The sequence below is a fragment of the Bombina bombina genome, chromosome 12 (assembly GCF_027579735.1).
Source record: "Bombina bombina isolate aBomBom1 chromosome 12, aBomBom1.pri, whole genome shotgun sequence".
NCBI lineage: Eukaryota > Metazoa > Chordata > Amphibia > Anura > Bombinatoridae > Bombina > Bombina bombina.
The window spans coordinates 83,799,030-83,811,159 of record NC_069510.1 but is presented as its reverse complement, the minus strand read 5'-3'; the positions used below and the strand labels follow the sequence as shown (position 1 = coordinate 83,811,159).

At 39.6% G+C, this 12,130-nt stretch overlaps 1 protein-coding gene across 1 annotated transcript; it reads left to right on the top strand.

Annotated features, from left to right (window-relative positions):
- The first annotated feature begins 3,064 nt into the window (after window positions 1-3,064).
- On the top strand, window positions 3,065-9,552 carry LOC128642683 (endonuclease domain-containing 1 protein-like). Its single transcript, XM_053695463.1, has 3 exons — window positions 3,065-3,157; window positions 7,746-7,790; window positions 8,986-9,552. Exons 1-3 carry the CDS (start codon window positions 3,065-3,067, stop codon window positions 9,550-9,552), a joined length of 705 nt encoding a protein of 234 aa, XP_053551438.1.
- Window positions 9,553-12,130: the final 2,578 nt, after the last annotated feature.

Below are 12,130 nucleotides of genomic sequence, written 5' to 3'. Positions count from 1 at the left end.
GATAGGGAAGAGTGAGTCACGTCACAATGAGGGAAGCTTAAATGTGAAGCACTCTGTATAACAGAGTCTTTGTTATAGAAAGAAACTGTAACTGGTATTATGCAGAAACTAATCCGCCTAGAAAGGGACGGATAATATTAATAAACAACAAAAGCAGGGGTAGTGTTCCCCGCCTACTTACGCTATATATATTTAACATTGAAAAAATAAACAACAGTAATAAGTGCATAGAAAAAGGTGCATTTTTCCCGACCTACCCTCCGTATGTTTCTGGGAGGGCTCCTGTGATGAACCTCTTTCCAAATTCCAGGGGGAAACCTAATATGAGGGTGTTAGTCTATGTGATGCGAGGGTCCTTGCCCCTTATGATACTTGATAAATTTAGTAATTGCTTTCAGGTGTTTTATGTACCTGTGGTAAACAGGATTGTTATCAACCACTTATATGCTTCTTGGGTGTTTTCTGCCTCAAGTGGGTAAGGGAAGACCTCTATAAAGATCAAAACTAAGTTTTCTAGGGAGAGGAAGGCCTAACGGTTATATATCCTCTGTTCGGTCCCAATTTGTCCTATGGGTTTAACAGCATTATTTATTCTAAAACATTCTCTTCTTATATACTAGTCTATAATTCTAGGGATCGGCTGTATAATATTTTCCTGTATCCCACAGATCTTGGTTATTATTAAATCAAGCATAACTATTGCTCTACTTATTTAGGGAGGGGCGTAGAGTAAGGGCTTCTGGAATTTACTCCAGAAGATTAGGGCTGCTGGACCGGAAACTCATGTCTCAGAGTTTTTATCTCAACAATGTTCCCTCTATTTGCCTCATACTAGCTAGGGTACCTCCATTGGACTGTGAGTAACAAACCATTTGGGCCAGATGAGCCATGATTCAGTAAGATCTTATTAATGCCCCTGGGTATTGTGATGGTAACTATAGGGTCAGGTTCTGGTCTAGGTAATAACATATAAGTAGCCACATATGTATAGACACAATTGAACATCATTAGTGTTATAATTATAGACAAACATCTGGTTTTGCTACTAACATTATTCTACGGGATGCGATAACTCTAGGGATCCTCTGTATACTATATCCCTTTATCCCATAGTTCTTGGTTATTATTAATACAAGCATAACTATAACTCTACTTATTTAGTAAGGGGCTTAGATTAAGGGCTTCTGGAATCTGCTTCAGGAGAATGGTACTGCGGGGCTAGAGACTTATGTCTCAGAGTTTTTATCTTAACAGTGTTCCCTCTATTTGCCTCATCCTAGATAGGGTATTCCCCTCAGACTGAGTGTAATAAGCTAGCTTAGTCAGATGAGTCATAATTCAATCAGAACCTAGCAACATATAGGGATATCATGGTGACAGTTACAGAAACAAGTTCTAGTCCGTAAAGTAATAACATATAAGTAATCAAACATGTGCACACACAACTGAACATCATTAGTACTGTGAATTATATACATGCATCAGGTATTGCTACTAATGTTATACTATGGATTGATCATAGGGAGTACCATCAGTTAAGAATTGTAACAATTTAAAACACTAATAGGTTATAACTTATCTGAGGTGGTTCTCAGTGTCCAGGAGGTTAAAGCCCAGTTTCAGGGCTACTGCTAGGGAGGGTAGGTCATATTGTCCAAGTAGTGAAAGACAAAAGGAAAAAAGAAATGTTCCTTATGTTCAGTCTGGGAGATGTTGCAGGCCGCTAGGTTCCCCTTCTGCTGGGCCCTCCGGGGCTACAGGGGCCTTTACAGGAAGTCTTATATTAAGGCCAAGAGCCTGATTGAAGGACGGGAGATCTGATGGTGTCTTGAGGACATGTGTGACATTATTTTTAGTGACCATGAGGCTGGTAGGAAAACCCCATCTATATGGGATTCTATTGGCTTTTAAGGCAGAGGTGACAAACCTGAGGTCCCTCCTCTTTTGGAGAGTAGCTGGACTCAGGTCTGAGTATACTTGCAGTTCAACACCTCTAAATTCTATCTGTTGCTTGTTTCTAGCTAATCGAAGCACTTCTTCTTTTTCTTTAAAGGATAGTAGCTTTAAAATGATGTCTCTAGGTGGAGCCCGTCCTGGAGGTTTAGGGCGCAGCGCCCTGTGTGCCCTTTCAATCTGGATCTCAGGACCCATAATTTCATTTCTGAGATACTTGACAAAATCTTGAATATATTCCTGTATAGCAGGGGGTTCGATTGACTCTGGAACTCCTCGCAGTCTGAGGTTGTTCCTCCTACTGCGGTTCTCGAGGTCCTCAATTCTGTCTAGCAGTGTATGTACTGTGCTCTCTTGCGCCTGCAGAAAGCTAGCTTGGTGCTGGAGATCAGAGCTGAGTACTTCATGCTTTTCTTCTACCTGGGTTACCCTGCGGTCTACAGCTGAAATATCTCGTTTAAGTTCGTGAAACATAGATTTAAAATCTTTCATGGCCTCTTTTATATCTGCTTTGGATGAGAGAAGCTTTATATCTTCTTTGGTCACACAGTTTTGGTGGGTGTGCATTGTGTCAGTATTATGAATCTGTGCAGCTACTCTTTTCTGTTGTGTCTCAGGCTTCTCCAGAGGAGCTGTAGAGTCATTTGCAATTAAAAAATTGTCCATCACTGTGGTTTGAGAATTCTTGGGGAGTCTAGCCTGTCTTTTGCTGGTCATTACATATACACCACCAGCCCAAAATGTATGACCTGAAAGCAGTGTAACAGTGTAACAGGCCAAATGACAAGAGTTTAATAGGAATTATGTCTCTGTAAGGTAGTGGTGGCAACGTACATGCAGCCGTTATTATACTATAAGAGGTTAGATTTATCTTGAGGAAACTGAGGCACTGAAATTATAGTAGCAGTCTAATGAATTTCCTTTGCATGCAGTGTTTGCGGCCTATGTAGTTGTAGCCGTGGATATTCCACTGATCTCACATAAGAAGCCTCACATGCAGAACCCACTAGGAGGTCCTGGGATGTAGTACTGGTAAGGGGATAGCAGAGTTCAGTACCTTATAAGTGTTAGATGGAGAGTGTCAGTTCCGTTCGCCACGTGGCTAGGCCTGATGGTGCGGTCTTGCTCGGGCCTGCTCCGCTCCCAATCTGCTACGCTGTTTGAACAGGCTGTGAGGGTTCACCGTGAAGGAGGTCAGTGTCCGGTATATAGTTCCTCCTGATCGCAGCTTGCAGACAGCCTCAGTCGATGTAGCCGTTAGTCTCCTCGGTATGTGCGCTACAGTGCGTGAGTTCACCTTAGTGCAGGACGGCTCCGGAGGTATGCCAGTGTAGCCTGCTCCCGGTGCTATAATGCACCGTTTGTGATCCTCCTCCTAATCAGTAACGTTTTTTGTGTATCGGAGGTATTTGAGTGCGATCACTCCCTCCGGGTGCTGTCAGGCCCAGTGATGGCGGAGCTGCTATCAAGTGTAGCTGCGGCTATTAAGCTGCCTCTGGGTTGTAAAAAGTGTCTCCGATTAGCGGGTTAACGTTAGGAAAGTCAAAAATGCTATTTTCTGCTTAAAATTATTTGATATATGCACTTATTTTAGCGTAAGTTCAGCAGGGACATCAGAGCTTTTCTAGAAAGCAGCCATCTTCAGCTATGGCTAGGCTCCGCCCCCCCATTGTTTTATATTTTTATCTGTATTTTTTGTATTTTTGATTTACAATAAATCAATTTTACATTTTGTTCATTATACATTGGAACCATGCCTTTCCTACCTACCTGTTACTCCTTAGGGAGCTATAGGCTGCATTTGTTGCAGTCTATTCTGCAGTTTTAGTTTATAGTCTCTATCCTTTGAGACTCTTGATTACCTGTGTTACTGTGTTACTGTGTCCCTGTGTTCCAGTGCCTGTGTTACCATCATATCAGTAAGCTGGTTTGCTGCTAAATATCCAGCTTGTGCCTAATAGCACTGTCTGAGTGCTCTTCACAAATGTGAGTATACTGAATAAGAATCTACACTGATATCTTTTTGGTTTATTACTACTACACACAGGCACCCTGTTTTTTTCTTATCTTCTCCAGATTTGATGTCATTTTGTTCCTGCAATCAGTGAGCTGGGTTGCTGTTAAACATTCAACCTGCTTCCAATAGCACTGTCTGAGTGCTCTTTGCAAATGTGAGTACCCTGATTAAGGTTCTTTGAAAATTATCCTTTGGTTATCAACTGGTACACACAGGCGCCTCTCTTGTTTCTTTCATCTTCCCGATTCTTTGTCATCCACATGTGAGGAGAGTGCAGCATTACTGTATCATCGCCATCAGATCAAAACAATTGTCTTCACCTTTCCTTGGTTGAACCACACAGATCTTATTGGACTTTGTTGCTTGTAAATGGGTTTGTCCATAAATAGCATTGGAATATTATATGTATATGTCTATTGTACCTAGTGTTAACAATACTACTACTGGCACTCACTTATAACTGTTTTTGTGTATGTGTATAGTGTGCATGCACATTGGTGTGTGTATACTTGTGTATGTGTATATATATATATATATATATATATATATATTATATATATATGTACATGTGTATATACATATATAATTCATTTTTCACAAATATGTGTGTGTATATGTGTTGTTAGATGTTTTCGTATTGATGTGTAGGGCTTACACACTCATTTTTCATTGTCCCAATACACTTATTATAGCACCCCCTATTTAGAGCTAGTTTATATTAGTCTCTTCAACAATCAATTCATGCTGACTTTGAGTGAGAGACAGGATTCTTAGATTGCTTCACCTTGCTCCAAGACTGATTGGACTTCCAGGAGGCCTTGGACTGTTCCTGCTTGGAAGATGAGGGGGAAGGCTTGCCTGAAAAGTTACGAAAGGAACTTTGGCGTCCCTTCGACTTATTTCTCTTATCCTGAGGGAGAGAATGACCCTTTCCTCCCGTAATATCTGAAATAATCTCAGCTAAGCCCGGCCCAAACAAGGTCTTACCTTTGTAAGGAATAGACAAAAGCTTAGACTTAGAAGACACATCCACAGACCAAGACTTCAACCATAAAGCCCTGCGAGCCAAAACAGCAAACCAGAAATCTTTGCTCCCAACTTGATGACCTGCAAAGAGGCATCCCTGATAAAAGAATTAGCCAATTTAAGAGCCCTGATCCTATCCAGGATCTCCTCAAGAGGCGTATCCACCTGAATAAAATCAGACAGCGCATCAAACCAATATGCTGCCACACTAGTGACAGTAGCAATACACACCGCACGCTGCCTTTGCAACCCCTGGTGAACATACATCCTTTTAAGCAATGCCTCCAACTTCTTATCCATAGGATCCTTAAAGGAACAGCTATCCTCTATGGGAATAGTGGTCCTCTTGGCCAAAGTGGAAATCGCTTCCTCCACCTTGGGAACTGTCTGCCAAGAATCCCTAACAGAATCAGCAATTGGAAACATTTTCTTAAAAATCGGGGAAGGGGAAAAAGGAATCCCAGGCTTCTCCCACTCCCATGCAATAATCTCAGAAGCACTGTCTGGAACAGGAAAAATCTCCACCGCTGAAGAAACATCAAAATATTTGTTCAGCATTCTAGATTTCTTTGGATTGACTACAACCGTAGCATCAGAGTCATCCAAGGTAGCCAAAACCTCCTTGAGTAGCACCCGGAGGTACTCAAGTTTAAAACTGAAAGTTACCACTTCAGCATCAGAAGAAGGAACTATACTATCTGAGTCTGAGATCTCCCCCTCAGATGCTACAGAAGAATCTTCCCCCTCAGATCTATTAGAGGAACTATTCAACATAGCCACACCTGATTCAGATACCTTACTCCCTGAATCCTTATATCTCCTTTTACACTTCCCCTGTAACATAGGAAAAGCCGCCAGGGCATCAGTTACCGCAGAGGATATCTGGGTAGCAATGTCCTGAAAGGTAACCCCAACTGGAGTTACAGATGAAACACTGGGCACTGCATGAGTAGACACTAAAGGATAGGACATATGAGGAGAGAGCTATGGCATATCCTGGACAGTTGACCCCTGAACAGCATCCGCCTTAGCTAATGATGGCTCAGATTCAAAAAGTCTATCCCTATAATGTAATGTCCTATCAATACATGATGAACAAAAAGGGATTGGAGGTTGCACATTAGAGTCAAGGCATAAGCTACATGTAACATCTTGCAAAGCCCCTAGATCCATCTTATCAAAAATAAATCAAACTGGCTTCCTAAAAGTTAAAAATTAAAAACGTTACTGGCCCTTTAAATTTTAAAAGGACAACGTTTTTACTGCAAAAAAACTGTTTGCTTTTCCAAACGAAAAAAAAGGCTAAAGCAAAAACTACTGAACCCTCCAGGCAGACAATGACACAAGCAACCTCCACACAGACAGGAACATAACAGAGCTCCAGAGAGGCGAGCAACTTAATTGCCACCTCAGCAAACCGCCCCTCCTATTCGTGGGCGTGACAAAAAGACTGACCGCCATAACATATTAGAAAAAAAGCCGGTATAAAAAACAAACACACGCAGCAACACCGCTGCAAAACTGAGAGCCTCTCCTCCAAAGTGTCTTAACAGTGCCCGCATACTGCCCACATATGATTTCAGTCCCAATCCCCAGAAAAGTGCCATAACCTTTTCTTCTGTCAGCAAAGGAAAATAATAAACAGGCACTTGCCTGAGACCAATCTGCCTGGCAGCAGGGCAGTAACACAGATATGGGAAGGCTTCCTCCCCCATAGACCCGTGGAAAAAATTAAAGTCTGACTAATCCTAATCAGGCATTCAGCCCAGACATGGAAGGTACAGTGAGAATGAAAAACCCCACCAGTTTCCAAATGCTCAAAAGCCACCACAGCTCTACTGAAGAGACTGATGTGGGTACACAGCTAGAACCCAGAACAAAACAGAACAACCTGCTCTGCTTTTAAAAATAACAAACTCTTGATTGAAAAATCTTCAGACACCTTAAAACTTTACCACCTCCTTGCACAGGCAAAGAGAATGACTGGGGTTTGTGGGTAAGGGAGTGATATTTAACAGCTTTGCTGTGGTGCTCTTTGCCTCCTCCTGCTGGCCAGGAGTGATATTCCCAACAGTAATTATGATGATCCGTGGACTCACCGTGTCATTAGAAAGAAAGCTATACTTCAGATACTGCCCAGCTGCAGGTAAAAAAAATAAAAAATAAATGAAGAAATGAACAGCAGCCAATCAGCAGTGCTGAGGTCATGAACTCTTTTACTGTGATCTCATGAGATTTCACTTAACTCTCATGAGATTTCATAGTAAACTTCCTTAAACTGAATAGGGAAATAAGATGAGTGTGCACGAAAAGCTCAAAGACATACTGATTTGCTGCTTAGAAGTCCTTTACAATGGGATGTGGCTACTGAGGATTTTTTGAGGTAAAATATATTTCTTTTTTACATAGAGATGTTCAGGTGATATTTTCTAGTTAACTTTTTACAGCTATGCTGCATCAGTTTCAAGTGTTTCAACATTTGGGTATCATGGCCCTTTAACTGCTGTTCCCGGCGAGCCTGAAGGCATGCGCGGAAACAGATGCACCATATGGTGCTTAATAATATGGTGCTTAATAATTCGGCCCCTATAAAACAAGCACATGAGCTACACGTGATATACATAAATATTGCACATGCATCATTTTTAGTGCATGTAACACATCATATGTGAAACATCACACTCTTCAACATTATTACTGTAATTATACTAACTATAATAATTCATTATTTTCTTCATTTTATCACAAGGAGAACATATATGGTGGACGTCAAACTTTTCAACTGGAACCACAGGTGAGTGAATCAAGAATAATTTAATATTACAATACATCACAAATAAACTGTCACAAGCATGCTGTAAATACTTCTTTCATCCTGACATTCATTTTCTGTGCTATATAGTTACACTTAAATAGTTTATCTATTATGTGACATTATTGCAAATAAAATTAAAAATCCTTTCATAAGTTTTTTAAAAAGAATAGTTATTTTAAATGAAGAAAAAATAATTTAATACTTTATAGTTATTCATAAAATGTATATCAAGAGTACTCTGTTTTTCTCATGGTTAAAGACAAATATATATTTTTTTCGTGATCTCTTTAAAAGGACATGAAACCCCAAATTTTTTCTTTCGTGATTTAGGTAGAACATACAATGTTAAACAACTTTCCAGTTTATTTCCATTATCAAATTTGCTTTACTACTACTTGTACTACTGGTTTCTAACTGAACATATGGTTGAGCCAGTGGTGTAGATTTTTCTCTGTTCTTTAAATTTGTCACTTTACAACGCATAGTTAAATCTTCATGAAACCCCAATTTTTTTATCATGATTCAGATAGAACATACATTTTTAAACAACTTTCCAATTTACTTCTATTATCTAATTTGCTTCCTTGTCTTGGTATCCTTTGTTGAAGACGCAGCCATGCCCTACTGGGAGCTGGATGAATGCATTGGGTGAGCCAATAACATTAGGCATATATGTGCAGCCACCAATCAGCAGCTCCTGACCCCTCTCTAGGTATGATTTTGAACAAACGGTACCAAGAGAAAAAAAATAAAAAATTATATAATTAAAGTAAATTGGAAATATGTTTAAAATCACATGCTCTATCTGAATCAGGGTTTCATGTCCCTTTAATATGTGCAAGTGCAGATGGGCATATGTAGATCTACTGGATTAAAATGTAGAAATACTCAGTCTTGCCCATGGTGACATATCACACAGACAAAGAGAGACACATTTTCTCATATGAACCAAAAACATAAAGGCATGAACAGAATACAATAATTTATATATATGCACAAACTATGGATAAACAGAAGTGACATAGACAGGCTGATATTCTACAAATATTTTACATTTATCATCAAGCACTAACTATATAAGACTGAACATATATGTACCATACATACACCATAAGTACATACAAGACCCATTGTAAACACATGGTCCTTAACTCTAGTTCATTTCTTTTTGTAGCTGGTGGACACAAATCTTCCTCAATACATGATGCTTCAACCTGATCTTGAAGCTGAGATTAAAAATCATAAATTTCCTGGAGACCCTAAAGATCGTATTCGTATGGTTCAGGCAGTGAACTCTGACTATATAAATTCGGGATATGACAAAGGGCACCTGAATCCATGTGCCGACCACCCACCTGGAGAAGGGCAGACAGCCACTTTCACTTTCACCAATGTGGCTCCAATGGCATTGTCACTGAATAGAGTAGCTTGGAGAATCAATGAGATGAACGTGAGGAATATTGCTCCCCAATGCAAGATCATGTATGTCATCACAGGAGTGATACCTGGAGACGATTGGATTATTGTTAAAAAACAGAAAAGAATTAACATTCCCAGCTACATTTGGAGTGCATTTTGCTGCTTAGACAACAATGATAAACCATTCAAAGCACAGGGTTTCATGGCAAAAAATGAAAATAATTTGAAGGTCAATCCACACTCTATTTCTGATCTGCAAAGTATACTTGTTGCACAATATAAAATACAAAATATTATCTTGTTCCAGAACAACTGCAAATAAGTGGAAATAGTGAGATCCATTAATAAAGTAATTACACTTATACATGCACAAAATTTGGGAATATCATTCATATGTAAACGGAATACACAAATATTGCCTTACTCACAGTGATTTCAACAAAATATAAGAGACAAAGAAAAATAGATTATAGAAGTAATCTAGAAAGTTGTTTAAAATCGTATGCACTATCTGAATCATGACTTTGGCCTCTAGTTATCAACGTGTCTACTTTACCTGTCTTCGCCAGCCCAATACGCCCGCCTAAGCTCGCCTACCATCGCCGCCGCGGACCTGAAAAACCTTGCCAAAGTTATCAATAAATCTGTCAAAAAGCCGCGCACCAAGTACGGGGCGATGAGCAATGGACTGTGATAGTTATCACTCATCCGATCTCGCTGCTCTTCGGCTTTTTGACAGCTTTATTGACAAGCTGCCACTAAGCACCCACACTAACTATACTGTTCTACCCCCTATACCAGCGCCCCCCCCGCAACTAAATAAAGTTATTAACCCCTAAACCGCTGCTCCTAGACCCCGCCGCAACTCTTATAAATGTATTAACCCTATACCGCCGCTCCCGGACACCGCCGCCACCTACATTATACCTAGTAACCCCTATCCTGCCCCCCCTATACCGCCGCCACCTATAATAAATTTATTAACCCCTATCCTGCGGATCCCGGACCTCGCCGCAACTAAATAAATAGTTTAACCCCTAAACCGCCGCTCCCGGACCCCGCCGCAACCTATATTAAACTTATTAACCCCTAATCTGCCCCCCTACACCGTCGCCACCTATAATAAATTTATTAACCCCTATCCTGCCCCCTACACTGCCGCCACTGTAATAAAATTAATTAACCCCTAAACCTAAGTCTAACACTAACCCTAACACCCCCCTAACTTAAATATTAATTAAATAAATCTAAATAATATTTCTCTTATTAACTAAATGAATCCTATTTAAAACTAAATACTTACCTTTAAAATAAACCCTAATATAGCTACAATATAAATAATAATTATATTGTAGCTATCTTAGGATTTATTTTTATTTTACAGGCAACTTTCAATTTATTTTAACTAGGTACAATAGCTATTAAATAGTTATTAACTATTTAATAGCTACCTAGTTAAAATAAAGAGAAATTTACCTGTAAAATAAAAACTAACCTAAGTTACAATTACACCTAACACTACACTATACTTTAATAAATTATTCCTATTTAAAAATAAATACTTACCTGTAAAATAAACCCTAAGATAGCTACAATGTAATTAATAATTACATTTTAGCTATTTTAGGATTTATATTTATTTTACAGGTAACTTTGTATTTATTTTAGCTAGTTAGAATAGTTATTAAATAGTTATTAACTATTTAATAACTACCTAGCTAAAAGAAATACAAAATTACCTGTAAAATAAATCCTAACCTAAGTTACAATTAAACCTAACACTACACTATCATTAAATTAATTAAATAAATTACCTAAAAATAACTACAATTAAATTCAATTAAATAAACTAACTGAAGTACAAAAAATAAAAAAAGCTAAGTTACAAAAAATAAAAAAAATAAGTTACAAACATTTCAAAAATATTACAACAATTTTAAGCTACTTACACCTAATCTAAGCCCCCTAATAAAATAACAAAGCCCCCCAAAATAAAAAAAAAATCCCTACCCTATTCTACATTAAAAAGTTACCAGCTCTATTACCTTACCAGCCCTTAAAAGGGCATGCCCCAAAGAAAACAGCTCTTTTGCCTGTAAAATAAAAATACAACCCCCCCCAACATTAAAACCCACCACCCACATACCCCTAATCTAACCCAAACCCCCTTAAATAAACATAACACTACCCCCCTGAAGATCATTCTACCTTTAGCCGTCTTCAGCCAGCTGACCCACCGATGGAACTGAAGAAGAGATCCGGAGCGGCAGAAGTCATCATCCAAGGGGCGCTGAAGAAGTCTTCCATCCGATTGAAGTCATCATCCAAGGGGCGCTGAAGAGGTCTTCCATCCGATTGAAGTCTTCATCCAAGCGGCGTCTTCAATCTTCATCCATCCGGAGTGGAGCGGAGCCATCTTCAGACGAGCCGACGCGGAGCCATCCTCTTCTTCCCGACGACTAACGACGAATGACGGTACCTTTAAGGGACGTCATCCAAGATGGCGTCCCTTCAATTCCGATTGGGTGATAGGATTCTATCAGCCAATCGGAATTAAGGTAGGAAAAATCTGATTGGCTGATTTAATCAGCCAATCAGATTAAAGTTCAATCCGATTGGCTGATCCAATCAGCCAATCAGATTGAGCTCGCATTCTATTGGCTGTTCTGTAATAACTTTATTTAGTTGCGGCGGTGTAGGCGGGACAGATTAGGGGTGTTTAGACTCGGGGTACATGTTAGGGTGTTAGGTGTAGACAGCTCCTATAGGAATCAATGGGATGTCTGGCAGTAGCGAACATGAACTTTCGCTATGGTCAGACTCCCATTGATTCCTATGGGATCCGCCGCCTCCAGGGCGGCGGTTTGAAAACCAGGTATGCTGGGCCGGAAAAGTGCCGA

Excerpts from the sequence above, each read along its gene's own strand:
- LOC128642683 (XM_053695463.1), top strand. The coding sequence starts at position 3,065 with ATGGTGCGGTCTTGCTCGGGCCTGCTCCGCTCCCAATCTGCTACGCTG. Across the intron at positions 3,158-7,745 it reads GTGAAGGAGGTCAGTGTCCG|GAGAACATATATGGTGGACG; the intron begins GTATATAGTTCC and ends TTTTATCACAAG. Across the intron at positions 7,791-8,985 it reads CTTTTCAACTGGAACCACAG|CTGGTGGACACAAATCTTCC; the intron begins GTGAGTGAATCA and ends TTCTTTTTGTAG.